General features: G+C 43.4%; 2 protein-coding genes across 7 annotated transcripts; one reads left to right on the top strand and one right to left on the bottom strand.

Moving 5' to 3' along the window:
* Positions 1-1,525: 1,525 nt before the first annotated feature.
* On the top strand, positions 1,526-3,462 carry LOC120734728 (angiopoietin-related protein 4-like). Its single transcript, XM_040033697.1, has 4 exons — positions 1,526-2,040; positions 2,272-2,379; positions 2,473-2,560; positions 2,955-3,462. The coding sequence occupies exons 1-4, from the start codon at positions 1,600-1,602 to the stop codon at positions 3,131-3,133; spliced, it is 816 nt and encodes a 271-aa protein (XP_039889631.1). The 5' UTR covers positions 1,526-1,599; the 3' UTR covers positions 3,134-3,462.
* Positions 3,463-5,467: 2,005 nt separating this feature from the next.
* LOC120734627 (dipeptidyl peptidase 9-like) lies at positions 5,468-22,331 on the bottom strand. 6 transcript variants are annotated; one of them, XM_040033583.1, is made up of 21 exons: positions 22,175-22,331; positions 19,623-19,713; positions 16,682-16,926; positions 14,801-14,913; positions 13,463-13,636; positions 12,676-12,844; positions 12,194-12,304; positions 11,877-12,005; positions 11,663-11,724; positions 11,470-11,570; positions 11,183-11,360; positions 10,847-11,006; positions 10,564-10,643; positions 9,314-9,484; positions 8,826-8,961; positions 8,527-8,672; positions 8,103-8,249; positions 7,793-7,945; positions 7,209-7,351; positions 6,851-6,962; positions 5,468-6,736 (listed from the first exon to the last, which is right to left on the bottom strand). In XM_040033583.1, exons 2-21 carry the CDS (start codon positions 19,676-19,678, stop codon positions 6,644-6,646), a joined length of 2,679 nt encoding a protein of 892 aa, XP_039889517.1. In that variant the 5' UTR covers positions 19,679-19,713; positions 22,175-22,331; the 3' UTR covers positions 5,468-6,643. The 6 variants fall into 6 exon arrangements, with proteins under 6 accessions (XP_039889517.1, XP_039889505.1, XP_039889512.1 ...); XM_040033571.1 differs by lacking the exon at positions 22,175-22,331 and adding an exon at positions 21,997-22,155; XM_040033578.1 differs by lacking the exon at positions 22,175-22,331 and adding an exon at positions 21,842-21,934.
* Positions 22,332-22,367: the final 36 nt, after the last annotated feature.

Below are 22,367 nucleotides of genomic sequence, written 5' to 3'. Positions count from 1 at the left end.
TAGTGTTCCGATAGAGCTGAGTAAGGACGGAGACCCGCCTGTGCATCCGACTGAGGACAATGGTCTGGTTCACGTAAGCTGAGTGCAGCGGGTTCGGAGGATACGTGCAGAACAGCAGCCTGCAGCGGGAGGGAGGCCTACGTGCACCGGGTGTCCAGCATCCAGGAGTACCCTGCTCCCTGCAGAGGTTCATCATGTAAAAACTCAAATCCTGCTGGTACGAGAAGTGCACCTCTGCATAATGACACATGTGGATAAACAACAATTTTAAGGGTTTAAAAGAGGCTGAAGGAGAAACGCGTCTTTTTTATGATTGGACAAAATGTACAGTGGAAATGCAAGTTTGCTCTTCTGAGTCAGAGCGAGGGTTTCTTTCACTTTTACATGCAAGTAATTTTTTTCAGTATTAATTTTCCACCATAACAACATATTGTTACTTAGTGACTCCAGTCAAACATTAACCACACTGACCTTTTAGTTAAACATGTAGTTGTTTGTTGTTGGCTGACTCTCTTATCCCTCTACAATACTCGCTGTCATTACATTTTCCAGCCTTTCTCTTCCCCGCAGCATGAAACCTCCCAAGTTTACTCTAATCCAGTGATACCTTAACATACAGTGGGTGTAGAAACATTTGGACATGTGCATTTCATCATATTCCGCGGATGGCTGCTTAGCGCTTTGAGAGAAGTACAGTGTCTGAGCCTAATGTGTGATTAAATGTGAAACAGGAGCCGTGACCCGCTGACACGTGCGTGTGTGAGTCTGAGCGCCTGGCAGGACATCAGCATCACGTTCCTCATGTCTGCGTGAGTGGGGTTTCTGTTGTCGGGAACAAGTGTGTAAAAGGGCCCGAAGGCTTGAACTTTCCCCTACTTCTCACAGTGACTCCTCAGCCTCTGTTGTTCACCAGCATTCCTGATTCAGCAACTGGTTGTCTTCACCCACTGAGATCATTAAGCTCAGCTATCAGGGCTTTAGTCTTAAACGTGAAAAAATCCAAAAGGAGTCATTGGTTTTTGGGTGAAACTGTTTTAGGGACGGCTTAAAAGCCAATCAGATGTGAAAATAGGGACTTTAAGGGACTTTTAAGATTTAATAAAACAGCCATCAAAAGAAAAAGAAATAACTGCTTTTAATGGCACATGCATCTGTGGGTCATTTCAAGGGAACATTTTATAGCCCTGAGCTGTTGGAAATTATCTGCATTTATTCAGATGTTACAGAAATAATAAAACAAATAGTTGATTTGTAAATGAATCAGCAGTGAGAACAGCGGGGAGTCAAAGTGTTTTTGTAGCAAATGAAACCAACAGAGTGGGAATAAGAGGCAAAAATATGACATCATCAGCATAAGACTAAACTAAGCCTCAAAACTAAAACTGTAAACATGTCATTTTTCTGCATCAGTGAGTGTATAACCAGAAATTCAGGCCCTTGTTGCATCATGTTGCTCACTGTGAGACTTTCCCCGCCCCCTCTTCCTCCTCCTCTCCTACCAGAGCTATAAAAAGCCTCAGTGCCTCTCAGTGAGCAGCACACACAACAGACAGAGACAGATTTCAGACGCAGCACTGACACCAGATCGGACCTACAAAGATGAAGATGCCTCAACTTCTCATCCTCCTCGTGACCATTTTGGTGCACGCAGCAGTTGGTTTCCCCACTGACAGGAGGGGCCGGGAGAAACAGGCCTCGTGGGACGATGTGAACGTGGTGGCCCACGGCCTCCTCCAGCTCGGCCTGGGGCTCAAGGAGCACGTGGACAAGGCCAAAGTGCAGATGAGCGACATCAACACCAAACTGAAGGCCTTCAACGGCACGGTGGCCGAGCTGGAGAGGAAACAGCGCGAGCAAGATGAAGCTCTGAAGGCCAGAAGTGAGGGGCCGGAGGAGAGTCAGAGGCTGGCGGAGCTGGCTGAGGAGGTGAAGAAGCAGACAGCGGATTTAAACTCCAGGATGGACTGGCTGCAGGGAGCGCTTACAGAGAGGATGCTGGACAGCAACGACAGCGGTCACTCAGGAGTCCCAGTGATCCAGGTGAGGGGGGAAAGAGGGCTTTTGTAGCTGCTCTTTAACCAGGTAGACACATGAGAGCAGTGCACGCCCATTTTAATAGACCTGAATAGCCCCTTTAAACCTTTTAGCGGCAGCCACTAAGAGTTCTCTCTTTAAATAATAGTTCATTCCAAATTTAAGCACCTCCCATCGCAGACCGGTGGATGTTGTACGTTGCATAAAGCTGATGATGTTTCTCCCTGTTGTCTCCAGCTGCTGCTGGCTCAGGACAAACGCGTGGACCAGCTGGAGGAGAAACTCAAGCTGCAGCAAGACAAACTGGAGAAGCAGAGTCTGCAACTACAAGCACTGCAGAACAAGGTAAGCCGCACCACATTCACGAATCCACGCGTTCCCCAGCACCTGAGACGTTAAAGCAAAAAAACTTTAACGAGAAGTTTTTGTGTCCTGCAGATTTCGCATAAGAGAGTAAAGGCGCACAGGAGGAAACACGAAGAGATGGCACTGAGGGGCGAGGCTCAGCAGATCCACACAGAATCAGGTAAGATTTGTGCTATTGAAGTTTAAAGCCGTGCGTGTGTCTGTGCTGCTTTCAGAAGAGTTTAGACCCTCAGAGCACTTTCAGACATCAAGTCTCTTTTTACAAAACTGGCAGCCTTGAGCGCAGACACGCATGAACTACATATGAATCATAACAAGTGACATAAGAAGTTCACCTTTGCGCCTGAGTTTATAGCGCTGACTTGTTGGCAGATCTGTGCGAGCACAGTCCAAAGATCAAGGAAAAGGAGGGCAGCAGCTTTAAAAACATGTTGACTGCACATACTTTTATTTCCAAGGCAGAGAAAGTTTCCCAAAGATTAATAACGAACGCCAAACTGTGAGCAGAAATGCAAAGTGCAGCCTCAAACTCATCACTCTTCTCTTCCTCTCAGGTTTGACCGGAGACGGTGATGATCTCCTCCTACGTGGGCAGCGAGCCAGCAGAGACAGGAGAAGCAGGAGGGAGCAGCTCAAGAAGCAGGCGGCATCCTTCTCCACGGCCACAGAGCGAGAGAGCAACTCTCTGAACGCCGGTCATCTAAAAATGACACCGCCATCCCCGAACCATTAAAGCAGAGCGCTAAAGAGAGAATGACTTTAACTTAAACGCTGAACTACTGAAGGACTGAAACCAGACTGAGTGTTTACACGCACATCATTGCTCTCTGCTGATTCACTGCAGGGTCAGACACATGGATGCTATGCCATGCTATAACTCATTGTCTCATTGGACATGTTCAGTCATATTGACGGTGGTAACTTTATTCCCTTTGTAAGGGATTTATCCATTTGTTTTGTTTTGTACTTAAATAATGTGAAGTTTCTTATTTTATGGATTTGTACAAAACTTTGAATATTTTATATGAAGTGGATGGAAATAAAACTTTTAAGTTTACCTTACCAGGACGTCCTGGCTCTTTGTTTGTGGTTGAAGAGGCTGAATGACATGACTCCAGGAAGACAGTCTAGACTTTGCTCTTTATTTTATATTTCAGTGTGATAAACAAATAGAATTATTCACTTATGAGGCATTCATTTCTGTCATTGTGTGTGTCTGTATGCAGTGAAACTTGGCTCCACAAATGAGCAGCTATTAAACTGCATTTAAACCCGACTATAAAAGTGAAATTGAAGCCAAATTGAATTGAGGCCAAACGTTTGGAGCTACACAAGTTTTGATGCCACCTAGAGGTGGGAGCAAAGATTTGGCCACTTTACACATTGCTAGAAGCAGGTTGGACACTAGTTTTCCTTCAGAACGGCTCAAATTCAACAAGCTGCTGAAACCATTCCTCAGAGATTTGGTCCATGTTGTCCTGGCAGCATCACACAGTTACTGCTTGTTAGTTGCACATCCATGGTGTAAATTTCCAGTTCAGCAGCATCACAACAGATGTGGGATTGGAATGAGATCTGGTGACTGTTGAGGTTATTTGAGTTCAGCGTATTTAGTGTCATGATCAAGAAACAAGTTTGCGATGACCTCAGCTTTGTGTCACAATATGTTATCCTGCTGGAAGCAGTGTGGTCATAAAGGGACATGATCGGACACAAGACTCAGGTAGGCTGTGGTGTTTAAACAGGGCCCAGTTGATACTAAGGAAGAATATTCCCCTCACCATTACAGCAGCAGCCTGAACCGCTGATACAAGTTGGGATGGATCCATGTTTTCATGCTGTTTAGTGCAAACTGTGACCACCACCCAAATGTCTGACCGGGCAACATTTCATCAATCCTTTGTTGTCCAGTTTGTGTGAGCTGGTGTGACCCAAAGCCCCAGTTTCCTGTAGCCCATCAGCTTCAGCACGTGTCAGACACGTGCATCCAGAGGTGCTCATCTGTATACTTTCCCAGTAACAAGTGGTTATCTGGAGTCACTGTTGCCTTCATATCAGCTCGCAGCAGTCTGGCTATTCTCCTCTTACCTCTGATATCAAAGCAACAAGATATTTTCTCCCAGAGAACTGCTGCTCACTCGATATTTTGCTCCTTTTCAGGCCATTTTCTGTAAACCCCAGAGAAGGTCGAGTAATACTCAGACCAAGCACCAACAACCATGTGCAAAATCACTTAAAGTCACCGTTCTCATGCTCACTTTGAACATCACTGGGTTGCCTTGACCATGCCTACATGCCTAAATGGATTAGGTTGATGCCATGTGATTGGCTGGTTAGATATTTGCATTAATAGGTGTCCCTAATAAAGTGGCCAGAGAGTTAATATTGACAATCCTGTCACCTGGGAGACTGAACAATGAACTTTTAAAGGTTTATTTTTCTTATCAGAGTATTATCTAATTATTACAGAATTGGAAAGTAATCTAAATCACTCTGCAGCTCTGTAATAATGAAGCTGTCCTGCATTAGGTCTTCATGAACACATTTAAATTCAGTTTACTTAAAAATACCCAATGCACTGTTTAATGTACTGTGTTAAGTGTTTTTAGTCCATTTTAATAATTGCATCCTAAGTTTAATAATGAACTGCCTTAAATAATATTCACTCTGCTTTGTGTGATGACTTTTCTTAATACAATATGGTTAAGATGGTGCTATGGCGTGCCAAGGTGGTGCTCTGGTTGAAAGCAACAGTCCTAACGTAGGTGTGGATATGAGTTGACAGCTGTTAGCCACACTGATCACAGTATAATAGGATGACTGAGGCAGCTCCTGTGTCTGTGTGTGTAACTGTGGGAGTGTTGAGGTTCTGCCCGTGTACCTGATGAAAGCTGGGCAGATCTCGTAATCACTCACAGTCAGCAAAAATTATTTCAGCAGCACTTTAAGTGGCGAGTGCTGGAGCTGTTTTTAACAGACTTTTACACGAGTATATTCTATAAATTCAATTTTGCACTAAACGATCAACGAAACTCCTTTAAAAACACATTTAATCCGGTGAGAAGAGTTTGGAAAAGATTGTTCACTTCTGTTTATTTCTTCAATATCTGAGAGTACATTTAACCATGTACAGATACCATGTCATGGCAGCTCATCTTACAGATGTTCATCAGACACTTGAGGTACTCTAACAGGTTCCCTGATATGGGTGATGTGAGCGGGCGCTCTTAAACTCTTGCAAGGCACCTCAGATTGCCAACGGCTCTGCCAGACATCATGCAGGTCAGCTTGTCGGCACCAAGGCAAACATGTACTGTGCAAAAGTCCTCAGCAGCAGAAGAAAAAGAAGCTCCCGAGAAAAGTTAAAGCACGCGACTGAGGGAAGCAGTGAAGGGGCGCTACGCATTCCCATTATGAATGATTAGATAACAATAAAGTATAAATTTTATTAATACACAATAAAAATGTGGCATTTGGCTTGGCATGCCACATAAAAATCATCTCTGACAGCACATGAGAAAGAAATCTCAAAGCACAAAAAGACTACAAAGTGTGTGACAAGGAGGGTTAAGCGCTGTTTTGTTTGCTCTTTCAGAGCTTTACATTTACTAGCTTCACATCAGTGTTTATTCACATGGGGGGAAAGTGATATCTCTGTCAGTTGATACCCAGAAAAGCAGAACTTTAAAAAAAAAAAAAAAAAAAAATGGCACCAAAAAGAAAAAAAATAGACAAACCAGGTTCAAAACTGGGCACTGCAGGTCCATTTATGCACTTTTTGCATTGCTGATGAATTGATTGTGTTGGTGCAGCATGTTCAGCATCAATCATCATTACTGTGACACTCTCACTCCACTGTGACTACAAACCCGAAAGCTACAGTTCTTTCTGGCGAATAGCGCCCCCTGCTTGTTTTGTGGCTCAAAGCAACCGATCGTTCTCTCCCCAAAGCCTCCGTCAGCCTGAAGGCTACAAGAGGTCTCCTCAGTGCCGGGCAGTACCTGCCCATCGTACTGACATCTGCATATGATCCCTGTAATGATTTATTGATGCTAAAATGCTGAAGCGCCTTTAAGACAGATATCTGTCAAGGTGTGATGAGATTTGGCATAGCTTGCATTCAACAGATTATAAAAATCTAGGAGGCGACGCGGAGTTGGACAAATGGTGGAATGTGAAAGAGGAGAAAAGGGGAGGGAGGACAGGAAGCGAGGAGGGAAGGTTGCTGCGTCAAAAGGCTTTATCAGAGGTTCTGCTGGAGGAAGTGCAGCAGTGTAATCTCATAATGCTCTCCAGACTCTGGACATCTGATGCTGTGTCGCTCGTTGGGGTAAACCTGGAAAAAACAGAAACCACAAACAAGCGTTTCAAAGCTTCTTCAAACGTGCCGGTCTCATCGTTAAACAGTGCGCAGGTTTGAACCCCGCGAGACATCAGTCAGCGGCCATACCTGCAGGCTGTACGGTTTCCCTGCTCGGATGAGTTGAGACACGAGGAAGTTAGTGTGGAAAAAGTGCACGTTCTCGTCTAAGAATCCATGCAGGATCAGCAACCTGTTGGGCCTGTATTAATCACAGAGAGGGCATATAAAACACTGATGTGTTGCACCACTCGAAGAAAACAAACACCGAACAGCGAGTCTCTTCCTGTGCTGCTTCATACAGAATTTTATGAATAACTCGAAGTATAATATAGTACTGCCAGAGGTAATAGTGCATTATAGTCTCAGCTGCCTGATGGATGCAGCAACATACAATAACGGAATAATAATGTGTCATAAATGCACTAAAGCAGTAACTGTTTCTCACTCATTGGGAAGCTTGTCGACGTGCAGAGCGACAGAACAAGCTTCGTATCCTCTCTGGTTTTTTTCGGGGGTGTCCAAATATCGCTCCGTGTAGCCGGTGTCATAGGCCATCCACAACGTCACCGGAGCGCCCGCGATAGCAACCTAACCAACAAAGAGATCACACGGGAGATGGCGTCATCATTTCTGCCTTTCACTGAAAGTGAAGTTCCAGGTCTGTTCTCTAACAGAGGCGGTAATCACTCTGCATGAAATGTAATTATAGAAACTGCCTAAAGCACCAGGATTATCAACATCCATACAGCTTTTTTATTTTTGTAACGCTCACATCCTTAGAAAAGATACGGTAAATGTATCTGATGGAACAAATAATTTACTCTTAGGGCTTTAAAGAGTTATTTATCAGGTGGTGGAGACCTATTTTTCTAATTAAACAACAAAGAGAGAGTATTACAAATGTGTGTTTACATTTTTTAATGGGTATTTCTGTTTCCTGGAGCAAAGAGGAAAAACTGAACTGACACATCAAACTTCTAGTTTTCGGCTTGTTGGCTGATCTAAATCTGACAATAGATGTTTTTTCACCTTAAAGATGTCGGGTCTGTGGATGAGGCCCATGAGGGACAGGAAGCCGCCGTACGACCAGCCGTGGATGGCGACACGACTCAGGTCTACAAACTTGTACTTGTCTGCGATGTAGTGCAAACCCTCCACCTGGTCTTCAATCTCCACCTGACCCTGGACAGAGGAGAAAAGATTGAACTTGGCTGTTTTGTTTCTACAGAAGAAAACTAAGAAAAGAGGCTAATGTGTTCCTGAATTTTAGGAAACCTAGGAGAGTTTGGAGGGAGCATCTTCATCTTTAACCCGTACATGTTTGTCTCGAGACATTTACCATTCTGTCCTTCACAGCTCCTTCAAACTTGAGGCCTCGCTGGCAGGAGCCCCGCCCATCGATAACAAGCACAACGTAGCCCAAAGAGGCCAGCGTGCTCAGCCGCAGGTACTTCACCCCTTTATAAGAATTGTTCACTAATTGCACCTGGAAGAAAATAAACTTGTGTTTATGTCACTGTGACATGACAAAATGTGGAACAAATGAAGTGCTGTGAATACTTTCTGGATACGTTGTGAGCATTTTTGTGGAGTTCCTTTATTAACGTTGAAAAGAAATTAAGGATCAGGTCATATAAATGAAGCGTGCAAACTGATTTACTAGCATCTGCAACAGGCAGTTTATTGCTAACTGCACTCACACACCATTTTGACTCGTTTAGTAAATCTGGCCCTATGAATGGGGTGGGAGTTGGAGGGCGAACCTGAGGACCACCATAGACAAAGACGACGGTGGGGTGCTTCCTCCCGGGGACTAGCTTCTCCGGTTTGTACAGCATGCCGTAGAGCTCGAAACCCGACTTGCCCGTGAAGCTAAAGATCTCTGGAGGTGTGCCGTCAAGTGGGAAAGCTGGAGACGACAAAAAACCCCAAAACAAAATCTTTAAGTTGTTGTCCATCTTTAATGAGCAGAACAGGAAAACTAAACAAACAGGGAGGCAAGGGTGTCAAACCATCTGATAAAAGTGTAAAAATCTGTTTGATTTTAAGGGGAATTCAGTACCAGAAGATTCCATCATGCTCGCCCAAAACTGGGGCTCTTTGTGCAGAGGGTCGCTGTCTGAGCCATTCAGCTTGTAAATGTGGACACACGGTGCAGTGGTCAGGCTGCTGTAATGGCTGATAAACATGTCAAAGGTCTGTGTGAAAGAAAACAGATGAGGCAGAGTTAGAAAGCATCGCCAAGGTGTACACAAACACTTCAAACACATATCTGAATGTGAAGTTTACTGCATTGGGTCATGCTCTCTCATGTGCATTAAACTATTGAATACTGTTAAAGCCTCGCTCACTTAAGAGAGCTATTCAAATGATAAAACAGGAAAAAGCAGGCGATACATAATTTGTGAAAATTTCTACAGGAAACAGCAAAAAAGGAACGATGAGACAGTAACTGCTTGTACTCTTAGATTTTAAAAAAGTAAAATCAGTTGACAGGTGTAGAAAGGTCAGAGGAGATTTGGCGAGGAACACGAGTGTGTATTCAGGTACCTGGCTCACAGAGCAGCTGTGGGAGAAGCCAGGTTTGGTGAGTCGGACGATTTCACCCGGCGCGTCGTAGCTCACCACGTAGAGGTGATGCTCCAGAGGAGAGTCTTTGGTTCCCTGAAAGTAAACCAGCTTGGCTGCCTCATCCACCCAAATCTGAGGGCTGGATGAACGCTGCACAAACAAGAAAAAACACTGTTGGAACATTTTGTTTACACACAAACAAAAAGACAGCTGAGCTATGACACCAAACAGTAAGTAAGTATCTCCTTTATTAGGTTGTTCTAATCTGCATGAGAGTCTGTGTGTTATTAGTCTTTTTTAAGCAAAATGTAGAAATATTCTCATATTCAGATACATGCTGATGCAAAAGTACAAGAGAGGTGAGGAAGAGAGCACAGGCAGGGTGGAGCAGGCCCGAGTGTCGAGGTGACAGAAGGGAGAGCAAGAGTGAAAGGGAAGGTTTACGAGGTTTGGAGACGGTGCTGCTGACAAGACGACAAGAGGATTTGTGTTCGGAGTGACCAGGATGGACAAGATTAGAAATGAGTAAATGAGTAAATCGGCTCAGCTCGATCATGGGGTGATTTTGGAGACAAGTATGAGAGGCGAGGCTGGGATGGCTTTGTATGTGTGCAGAGAGAGTGGATCAATTAGACAGAAGATGCTGAATATGGAGCTGCCAGGCTGGAGGAAAAGAGGAAGAACAGACAGACAGAGGTTTGGTGTATCATTGGTGCGATGGAGGAGAATGCTAGGGATAGGATGAGATGGAGGAAGATGATCCACTCTGGCGACCCCGAAACAGAGCAGAGAGCAGCAGCAGTAGAAGAAGATGCGACATAACAGTTACAGGAGCAAAAAAAAACATAAAGACGACCAACTCTGCTCACAGCGCTTAATTAACCGACTACTTATGTGCTTACATGTGACGTATGCTGTGTCACTACTGTTACACTAATGCTGCTGGTACCTTGTTTCAAATTAGGCTGTGTGTCGTCAATGACAGCAGCTCATTGTAAAAGAAGGAAAATGCCCTTCATTTACTTGCACTTATAAATCCTTCTGCCTGCGAGCGCCAATAAAACCTTCAGTATTTTTATTCTATATCATTGATTATATATCACATTAATATATAATAGTGACACTAGATTGCCTACCTCTACTCTATGTACTCAGGAGAAGTTATTTTGTATAAAACTATAGTTTTAAGTGGCTGCTGTGAATGTGGGAACCCATGTACAGGGCTTTACCTTTGCGCCATGATTGGCCAGCACCTCCCACTCCCCGCTGGTCACCATCACCTCCTCTTTGACTGGACACTTGAAATCATCTGATGACAGAGGAGCAAATGTGTCACATAGGTCGTGTGAGTGGCACGGTAAGAACAGCACAGTAAAACTACGTTACAAACCCAGAAACATCCCAGGAATACAGAATTGTTCATAAAATAAATAAATCTCACTTAAAACCATGTCAGAGATGTTCTGCATGAACAGTACAGATGAGTTAGTGTGTGTCTGCACGTGGTGCTACCTTCAGAGTGCGTGTAGCCTTTGGCCCAGTGATGGCTGCCCCGCTGTAACACTGAGGTGATCTTATACAGGTGGCAGAAGCCAGTTTTGGACTCGTTTACTGTGATGAAAGTGATCTCGTCCTCAGTGGTTTGGATGAAAGGATGGAAGATGTCATGGACCTGTGTAGGAAAGGCAAACAAAATGTTTTTGATCCAAGTCCAGAGTAGGATTATATTGTATATTGTAAACTTCACAGCAAACATCTGCCTCTGTGCCACTCGGGCTGATTGAAACATGAGGGGAAACTAATCTGAGAAACAACCAGGCTCGCTAAAGACGTGCTGCTGGTGCTCACATTGATCCAGATGTCACTGGTCTCTTGGTAAACGATGAAAGGCTGGACCGAGTCTCCGAGGGCCTCCAGGCTCTCCTGTCTTTTGGCTTCGTCCTGATGCGCTGGGATGAAGAGTTCAGGAGGCAGCAGGACCAGCTGGAGATTCTGCTGCCGTCGGTCCATCATCACCGCCCACGCGCTGACACACAAACACAGGAGAGCTGTGATGCAACGAGAACATGTGCCCTCTACTGACAAGTTTACTTCTGGGCTTCCTGTTTTTAACTATTTATTATTTTCTGGCTTACAATCGCCCGTCTTTAGTCCATCCGGCTCTGGTAATGTACTCTGCACGTGGGAACAGGCTGGTGAAGGGAACAGGTAGCTCCTTTTCCTGTGTGCTGACAATCTGAAGAGAGAAAAACACCAATCAGACCAGCTCACATCAGTGCTGCGTTCACTGTGGGGGGGAAACCCACTGAACTCTGAATGAGCACTTACTCTGCCTTGACTGTCTGTTCGTATTTCTGCTATTTTGAGGGTGATATCAGGATTTTTGCTGCCTGAAAAAGAAAGTAAGCTGATTTATGTACCAAAATATAAGCAAACATTTTACAGGACCACATGTATAAACACAGGCTACACCCAGCATTAGGAGTTAAGCCATGTAGAAGTATATGTAGAACTTTTGTGTAGGTTTCTGCTGATTTGATACCTGCGTGTGGGTATCTGTACACATCTGTCTTGCGCTCTTCCAGAGCCGGAGACGGGACGTGGATGATCTCTACCTCAGACTCATCCACCTCCTCATAGAGAATCTGTAGAGTTTTCCCGCCGTCTGCCTCTAAACCAATGAGAACAGCCAGAAAAGTAAGCAGCTGTGAGGATTATTTAAAGGTCTTTGGAAGAAACCGAACATGAAAGCTTGTAGAAATAATTTCATGAAGAAGCGACCGGTCTCACAAAAACTGTATTAATAAATATTGTGAGTCATTTTCTAATGAATGATAACTACAAAATCAATGTACTCACCTTCTTGAGCAGCCGGACACCACCAGTATCCAGTGAAGCGATCAAACTCTTCCTGGGTGACAAAAGTGGCTACGCCGGCAGATTTAGGATCCTCTTTGGGGTTATCGATACCTACAATAAAAACACCCGAGAGACAAAACACCAGAGTGAGCTTACATTAGGCAACCTGTGCCATCCCTACCAGGGTTTGACCTCCAATTTAAGTTTACGGTGCTGTGGCTGACTTGAACAGCCGCTGTTATGCTTCTGTAAATATCTGGTGCCATCACTGGCTTCATGCACCACAACTAACAACGACTTATTTAATAACTAATATAAACGACTGTCTCACAGTCCCAAACATACCATAAACAAAGAAAGAGAGAAAAGGATGAATTAAAGATGCTTTTGAGTCTATTTAGTTGGTTTAAGGGAACCATTTCAACTACAAGAAAGGAAAAAGTTGAAGGGAACTTGATAAATGTCACAGTCGCAGTTCACACCTTTGTGGCAGAAGGTGAGTCTCTTCTCTTCCCCCGTCTCAATACTAGTCACCCAAATGTCATTGTTGTTGATGAACCCGATGAAGCTGGGGTCACCGGGGCAGATCTTGGGGTCCATACGTGTGCCTGAATTCTGGCTCGTAATCTCTGTGGGATTCATCGGAGAAGTCTGGGGAAGAAAAAAAGAAAAAGAAAACATTAATTATAAGATGCAGAGCCACCTCTTCTTCCTGTGGCAGCTGAGGTCATTTGGTGTGTGTGTGAGGAGATGCTGCATATATTTTAAATCACACTGTGGTGGCCAGTGCTTTCTTTTATGCTGCTGTGTGTCGGGGGTAAAGCCGGAGGTTGGACTTAAGACTGTGGTGGAGAAGGGCACATCTCAACTTGTCCGCACTGGAATAGGACTTTTTTCATGTTTATATTGTATTTTTATCACTATTACTAACATTATTTAATTAGATGATTTTGTATTTTTGGCCAGAGGGATGTTTTTTGGGTTTTTTTTTTTTAAATAAAGATGCTGGATATTTGAATTTCCGCTTGGGGAAAAGTAAAGTATCGATCTGTCTATTATCATGGATTTATTTGATCCCTGCTGATGCTTTGCAGGGTTGAGGGGGATGGAGAAAACTTCAAGATACATGGAGTGAAGGGAGACTTCAACTTTTTATATTTAGTGATGCACAAAAATCAGATGTCTTTCCCAACTAGCCTCATCGGGTCTGTAATTTTCAGCCTGTGCTCTGCAGCAGGGAGAGTCTTACTTAACTGGCCTTTAACTCACAATGAAGCTGCTGTTCCCACCATCACGGCAGTAGTACAGGCTGCTGTTGGCCTGGAACAGGAAGAGGCCGCTGGGTCGGTGGTAGTCATAGGAGGTGATGCCAGACACCCCCAAACGCTTCCTCTCTCGCAGCAGCTCTTCTTCCCGAGAGAAGCCTCCGTGGTGAGGGCTGGCCTGAGGTCAGGAGTGACAAGAGAACGCACAACGTGACAGTGACCAAAGTCAAGGTCAAAGACAGTTCGTTCACGCCGTGGAAAAACAAAAACATACAAACAAAACATGACCAAATTCCTAAATTACAGAGAGCATCTCTGCGGACCAGGAAATAAAAGCTGTTCTCTCGCTTCAGCAGGAGCACGCTTTGTTTGTGAAATCAGCGCAGACCAGCTGGATAGCAATTAACATCAATCATGTGGTCTCATGTGACCTGAGTGTTCGAGTTAATTTGTCTTCAGGAGAAGATTTACAACAGCAGTTTTAAGCTCCATAAGGAGAGGTGCAATTATTTAGGAAATGGCTCACAATAAACCTCTAAATAATTAAATAGTCCTAAAGGGGAAATATCAAACACATTTCCAGGTCTATAGTTTTATTCAGGGGAAATTAAAACACATCACATTAATATTTCACAGGTCCTTTACACAGCCTCTCAGACCAGACGCCGTCTGATAAAGAGTCCGTTTCATCCAGCATTCCCTCAGCTGACAACAGCAACATACAGCTGTAGTCAGACTCATTCATTATATTATGACCGTTTTTTAATCAAATGTAAATTCCGCTGCACATTCCCTCAGTTGTAGCTGGCCCTGTGACACCAGTGACCATCCCTCTGCTTTCTGGCTGCACTTGCTGCTAACTGACAAGGTGCACGGTCAAACCCAGCGGATCAGTGGATTCACCTGGTTGGTGCTTGACTTGAGCCCGACATGAAGCTTCCATGCATTCACACTGTAAAGTTTTATGCAAGTTAATGGTGTTTATGAGGTCAGACAGTCTTTGCTCTCAACTTTCAAGAAATATTTTTATATAAATTCACCTGTAATTCTTAAACGTTTTACCAAGTACAAACTTTAAAATCATCACTGCAAATAAAAGGCAAAAAAATCAGTAAGTCCCTTTAACCTCCTGCGACCCTGCATCCTCATTTGGGGACATTACCTTTTGGCTCTTTTGCACCTTCTACTTCATTCTGCTCAACAGTGTTTTATATTTTGTTAAAGAATGCCAATGTTATTAAATAAATTCACTGTTCAAATGACGGTGCACAAAAACACGCCTGAAACGAATGTCAAAACATCCGATTGGACAGCAAGATGAGGACTAAAAATTCTTCCTCACCTGAAAGTGATCCAGCATTGGTTTCCAAGACAAAACCAACAGGGCATCTTTGCGGATCTTCTTGGGAATGTCTGAGTAGAGTAAAGCATTTTCCCTGCTGGCGTAAGGCATTCCTGTCAGGAAACATACCACAGAAGGCATCAGACGAAGCAAGGCGAGCTGGTCTTTTTGTAGGCGCGCTCTGGTTCGGCCGGCATTCGCAGCAGTAGTGTTGGCTTACACAAGCTTCTTACTGAGGAACATACCGCACAGAGTGCCAAGATGAGCAGGCAACCCTTGGGCCATAGGGCTAATGCAAAGGCCCAGGTTCAATTCCGCCCTGAGGCAAATCACAGCACGTCTTCCCCTGTGCCTCTTTCCCGTTTTCTCTCCACTGCTCCTTCAAAATAAAGGCTAGAAAGCCCAAAAAATATAATAGAAGAAAACCCAAAGTCCATAATCAGGGGTTTCCATGGGGTTTTAGACCTGATTGTGTTGTCTCCCATCTAATCAGTGTGTTCACGTACACGTCACCAGCTTACAGTGAAAATCCTGCAGTAAGGTCTTAAACAGAGACAGGTTTAAGACTGAATTCAATTCAGTTTTATTTATATAGCACCAAATCACAACAACAGTCACCTCAAAGTGTTTTATATTGTAAGGTAAAGACCCTACAACAATACAGAGAACACCCCAACAATCAGATGACCCCTTTAAGCAAGCACTTGGTGACAGTGGGGAGGAAAAACACCCACAGTGAAGGCTAAGGGAGGGTCCGCCATCTGCTGCGACCGGTTGGAGGTGAGGGGAGGGAGACAGGATAATAATAACAACAACTAATAACAAGACAAGACCCTTACTGTCTTGTCTTACATGATCACTCTTCAAAAAGGTTTGTCCATGTAAGTGCACAGTTTGCTCTTTGTGTGCAGCTGTCTTGTGGCTGCATAAAAAAAAAAGAAAAATGGCAGCTGATGTTTGTCATCACAGATGTTTGACAAAGACAACACATTTGTGTGCTATAAAATGTTCTAATAATCCAACTATGCAGTTCACGGAAAGGAAAGAATAAAACATGGGTAAGAAGCTATTTTAAAAGCATGAGGTAGGTGTTTTTGGTTTGTTTTTTGCGCGGCTAGCTATATTTGAGACTGAACAACAAATCTATTAAATCAGTTTGGGAAGGCTCTACAGCAAAACTATGTAACTTCAGCTAAATGACAGTCAGGGGAGGCAAACAGCAATTAAAGGATGATGGTCAATGCAGCATAAATACACCACGAAGATAAAAAACAGGCATGAGATCAACATGTACCACACACTTCTGGTCACAGTGAAGGTCTAAATATAAAAAGAGCATTCAGACCAGGCGGTAACTGTTAAGGTCTGACTGGTTATAACGGACAAAATAACCAAACCATCAGCTATGGTTAGCAGTTATAGCTGACTAAATTAGTCAACATTACACAGCTTACTGTAGCCAGGTATCAAAATGTAAAACTCAGAGCAACAAAAACTAGCAGCCATTTTACAAGAATCCTGTGTGCTACAGCTGCAAGACGAGGGGGGGAAAAAAGCAGAAATATGTCCACAATGCAAAATGTTGTTCCACATTTTTTTCCAGCACACACTAAAGCCAGTGCAGCTCTGTGGAAATCAAATGAGCTCGAAAACAGGTGCAGGCTGGCAGCTCTGACTCACCAGCTGCATCCACAGATTTTTCACAGACGTGTGCTACCTTTCAAAGAGACTGAACGGAAGCCACTGAATCTGCAAGCCAACAAGTCACGGCCGCTAAAAAATGCCTCTGTGAGCTCGGGCTTCTTACAGCGCTTGTGGAAAATGACATGTTATTTCAGCCATTCATGTGTCAGACCTCAGGTTTCAGTTACCGCCGCTCACCAAGGTAGTAGATGCGGTGAGAGTGCGGGCTGCTCTCGTCTTTCTGGATGAACTGGAAGTCGTGTGGTGCCTTGTTGATAACCACGCCGGTGTTTTTGCGGCTGTTGTGGATGATCTTCCGCAGGCCGTCCCACGTATGTTTCTCCACCTGGAACTGGGTGGAACTCACGTCCTCCATCTCCACCACCTCTGTGCTGTCTGAGAGCTCGTCCACCCCGGTCATGCCTGCCAGTGCTGCTCTCACACTGTCGACAGACATTTATAACGATTAGCGTGATCTGCCTACGCTCAGCCCACAAATAAAACAAAACCATTAGGCTCCTAAATATATGAAACACTCTAAACCACAGATGTGAAATTCACCTTACATCATGGGCCCTACACAGACCCCTTTGATTGTAAGTGGGCCAGATCACTAAAACTCCCCTTTCTATAGATATTAAACTAAACATTTAATCCCTGAATAATCTTAATGTGAGAAAAATAAATGTAATTTCTACGGGCCCGTTCTTTAAACGACCATAACTCTGCTACCGCTTGTACTAGAGACAAAATTCAGGAGAAGAAGAGAGTATCGGGGTTATTTGGGAAATCATGGTGGAGTAAAACATTCACAAGGCACTGCTGCCTGAACACAGACAGAAAATTTGGCTCCTCCTAGATTTTATCATGTATGCTTCCCAACTTCTCCTGAATGATTTGAATAATTTTGTAATTTACAGCCCAAATTACTAGGGGTGCAACGATACACAAAATTCACGGTTCGGTTCGATACTTTGGTGTCACGGTTCGATATTTTTTCGATACAAAAAAAAATGTTCATGCCTTTTTAATTTGTCATTTATTAAAATTATAAATATATATTTTAACTCAAAAGTACAGTTTTTAAATTTAACCCTAACCCTTGTGCATGTTTTTTATTTTGACAGCGAATGCGCACCTGCGGACCACTTATGTGCAGCCCTGGTTATTTAGCTCGTCATATTGCAGCCACAGAAATTCTTTTGTCCATGAAATCATAAAGCTGCACTTTCTTTTTGCCTTATAGTCTGATTTGTCATAACTTCTCCGTTTTGTGGTAAGCTTTTCTTTGGCTGTCACTTCTTCACCCTGACCTGTCTTATTTGGCTCAGCAGAACTAAAATATATATGCTGCTGCTTTTACACACGCACTCACATAAGCTCAGCGATTCTCTGCGCGATCAACCTCTCACATGTTTAAGCTTGCTGCGGGAGATTTCACTTGTCATGTTTGCATAGTAAGCTAACAATTAATAAGACGATGTCAGAGGAATTTGTGCACAAATTATCATCACTCACAGATCAGTGCTGTCGCGCTCTATACACAGTTCGCACGATTGCAAAGGGAAAGCAAAAAAACAAGCGCAAATTCAAACGCGATTTCAATATGTCACATATTGACAGTGGCTCACCGATGCCAATGACATAATTACCCAGCTACATTTCTGAAAGAATGCAAAAGCATTGACATATATTTTTCCTTCCTACAATAGCCCGACGGGCAGGGAAGAGATAGATTTTGGTAGCCCGACTGAAAAAATCGCTAGCTCCAGGACGTCGGGCTAGCGATATTGCGAGCCCTGTATCTGATTGAGGAATCACTCATCTTTGGAAAAGAGAGTTTATTACAGAGAAATGGCTCTTTCCAAAATAAAAGCTATACTATCCGCTTCTTCTGGGCTATATTCTCAGCAGCATAAGGAGAATCATGTGCTAACAGCTGTCTAAATGACTCGGCTAAAGTTAGTAGCATGCTTGTTGTTTTTGTCTTTGCACTAGGATGATGTCGGCGTAAATGTGCAGTCATATTCGTTGTGTTCCCACTAGTGCTTTCAGGTTAATCTCGTTGAAATGACCTTAACGCCACAACACGGCAAATCTCCGTTAACGAGCTACCGCCGATCGCCCCGTGCATGGGGCTAGACGGCCAACACATTAACGAGCTAACTGCGCTAACACACTAGTTCCCACCCATGTAATTGAGCATTGCGTGGCACATCCAACATACTGTTTTACTTTAGTCCATGACTCGCTTACCTTCAGGGTCATACGTCACATGAAAACCAAAATAATTCCAAACGCCAGATCTGAATCTTGCAAGGAGAGCTTAACTTCTGTCTCGCTAGCTTGCCCTGCGCTCTTCCTTCTGACTATGCTGTCTGTGTTGAGCGCTCAGTGGATCTGCGCTCGACAGTGCAGCCTAGGCGGAGTAGTCGAACACAGATTCACTGAGCGCTCAACACAGACAGCATCGTCAGAAGGAAAGCTGATAAAATAAATTACAAATGTTGTATTATTCGATACATATGCGTACCGAACCGAAAGCACTGTATCGAACGGTTCAATATCGATACGAATATCGTTGCACCCCTACAAATTACATAAGTCCAAGCAGCCTGTGTGATACTTGGGTGATGATGATTACATGAATGAAAGTCCTAATCAGCTGCAAAACCTACAGTAAAGTTAAACAACTACGGACTGCTTCACGTCTTCCAAAACTAACCAGGGGCTGGACTGGATTGCTTTGCCAGGCCGATTTTAGCCCCCGGGCCTTATGTTTGACACCCATGGTTTAAGCAGTTGAAATAAATCCTCTAAGAGATCTTTTAAAGTCAACAAATGCTGCTATTAATTGGCATGAAATTCAGCACCGATGTTAAAGACTTTGGTGTTTACTGGTCCATTTACCCCACCAGCAGGTCAGTATTTTAACTTGTGAGATAATTCAGTCTGTGATCAAATATCTACAAAGCTAATTAAATTAGTCAGAAAATACTTCTAATGATGAACATGTTAATCTTAATACTAGCTTTAAGCTTTTCTAAACTTTTATTCATTAAACCTGTGAAAATGGTTACAAAATGATTTGATTGAGCTGAAAATTCAAACCAAATGACAGTCAGATAGCTTCACCTACCTTACCTCGCCGTCTTCTGTTTTGTCTTCAATTTTCGGCCTCTTTACTCTGTGCATTAACTGTTCAACCAGACTGAACCAGACCTGACACCCTGTAAAACACCAGGCAACCGAATAAAAACTGGGAAACTTTCTTTCCAGATCACAGAAATTCAACAGCATGGCGACAGCTCGTCTAACTCTGTCTAATAACAGAAGCAAACAGAAACGACAGCAATCCATAAGCTAAGCTAAGCTCACAGGCTATGAACAGTGAAACTGTTACTGGGGTTGAGGCCCCGCTCTTCTCCCACATCTCTGCACTTCTTCATGGAGAAGCTGCTGTTCTTCAGTTTGCCATATTCCAGCTGAGCATTTCTCATGTGAAGCCTCACCGAGTGTGACTCAGCTGCATGACTCGAACACTACAGCGTCTGTGTCATAAGTGTGGCAAATTTCACACTGCAACTCCGCATTTTACTGCAGCACTGTAGGCTGTTCTGCTGCCTGGATCCTTAACATAGTGTACAGCACACACGGCAGTATTTTTCCAGAAGTTAGCCAACTTCAGGGATTTTGCCACACCGGGAATAGTAAGAATGATATACAGTCACCGGACACCTTTTCAGGTACACCTGTTAAACTGCTTGTTGACACTCATCAGCCAATAACATGGCAGCAACTCAGACCATCAGAATGTGGAAGAAAGGGGATTTAAGTGACTCTGAACATAGCATGGTTACTGGTGTCAAACAGGCTGGTGTGACGATTTCAGATATTGGTGATCTACTGGGATTTTCCTCCTGTGTGGAAAATCCCCACACAACCTCAACTGGGGGTTACCAGAGAATGATCTAAAAAAAAGAGAAGATATCCAGTGAGCAGCAATTCTCTGTGTCAGAGGTCAGAGGAGAAGGACCAGACTGTTTCATAAACGAAGGCAACGGAACTCAAAAAACAAACAAAAAAAAAACAAAAACAAACAAAGGTTATAGTGCAGTAGAGCATTTCTGGATTCACAACCCCTTGAAGCAGAAGGACTACAGCAGTAGAAGACCACACATTTACCACTCCTGTCAGCTAAGAATAGGAAACTGAGGCTTGAATTTAAACGAGCGCAACAACATTGCACAACGTAATATTGGAAAAACATTGCCTGGTCCGATGATTCTTGACTGTGGAAGAAAGCATCGATCCTTCATGCCTTGTAGCAAGGCTACCATTAGGCTACCACCAGCAAGCCTCTTGCTGGTGGTAGCCTAATGGTGTGGCAGATTTTTCCTTGGCACATTTAGGGCCAATTTGGTACTATTTGACCATTGTTTAAACACCACAGCCTACCTCAGTGCTGTCGCTGAGCATGTCCATCAGTGTACCTGCTCTATCAGGATAACGCACTGTGTCACAAACTTCTAATGATCTCATATTGGTTTCTTGAACATGAGTTCACTGTACTCAAATGGCCTCCACAGTCACAGATCTCCAATAGAGTGCTTTTGGGATGTGGTGAAAGACTTGCATCATGGATGTGCAGCTGACAATTTCAGTCATGTCAATATGGACCAATAATATCTGAGAAGTATTTCCAACACCTTGTTGAGTCTATGCCATAAAGATTTTAGGCAGTCTTGAAGGCAAAAGGGAGTCCAACTAGCCCGGTGTACCTAAATAAATGTCCAGTGAGAGTATACAAGTCAAGAAAAAATAACATAGCTTGATGATGTAAACATGTATTACATATGGTTTAAAAACAAAAAACAAAAAAAACTTAGTGCCTGATAAATGGAGACAATGAGCTGCTTAAAATACCAATTACACGTTTACAGTCCTCAGGCTAATATGTTACTGAATATTCCCCAACACCTGTCAGGGCATCAAGAAAGTGTTGTGTCACTGTATTTAACTTCTACTGACTGCTAGCTTAAATGTAGATTAGACTCATTTGACTCCACAAAAGACACCGTGAGAACCTCGCGTTTCATTTTTGACATCCGTGTCCTCTACATCTGTACATTTTTATGTTTCACTGACACCATAAAAACGTAGATTCGCGTTAGAAACAGCGACTCAGTTTCACTATTTCTGCCCAGGCTGACACTTATGCTAGTAAACTTAAAGGTCTAAGCTAATAACAGGCTAACAGAAAACTTCTGGCAGAGTGTGTCCTAAGCGCCAAACTTTGCAAAGCCTAACCATCCAATAATTATATGCATATATATTATATCCAATAACAAAACTCACTGTGGCTGTGATGCGCTGCTGGGAGCTAACATGTTAGCCACCCATTAAACAGAACAGAAACGAGCAAGCTAGCTATTGGGTAAACCAGAAGAGCACAAAACAGAAAACGTAAGAAACAAAGCAAAACAAAATGTAACCACTCGCTTCCATCTTACACTTTCTGCCCGGAGACCTTGAAGCTGTATCTCCTTTTGTCGAATAGACGTCTGTGTTGAAAAGTCGTGATTAATTAGAGTTAACTACTTTTCAGAGACCAGGTAGCTTGATGCTAAAACGATAGCAACGCGGAAATAGACTGTGAATCAAACCCGAGCAACGTTAGAAAATTACTACCTTTAACCCGGATATACTCGATCCGTTTGTTTTTCGTGTCTCTCAGCGTGTATTTTTCCTTTTTTACTGGGCAATATTTCAAACTTGAACCTGCTATTTTAATTTCGAAGAACCCAAAATGATTTGCTTCCTTGTCAATGTGACAATAGCCAAATGTGACCCCTTCATTTAAAAACAATCAAAAGATACTTAC

Source organism: Simochromis diagramma, unplaced genomic scaffold, assembly GCF_900408965.1.
Source record: "Simochromis diagramma unplaced genomic scaffold, fSimDia1.1 OVJJ01000334.1, whole genome shotgun sequence".
NCBI lineage: Eukaryota > Metazoa > Chordata > Actinopteri > Cichliformes > Cichlidae > Simochromis > Simochromis diagramma.
The sequence above is the reverse complement of the archived record's forward strand: the minus strand, read 5'-3'. Positions and strand labels throughout refer to the sequence as shown.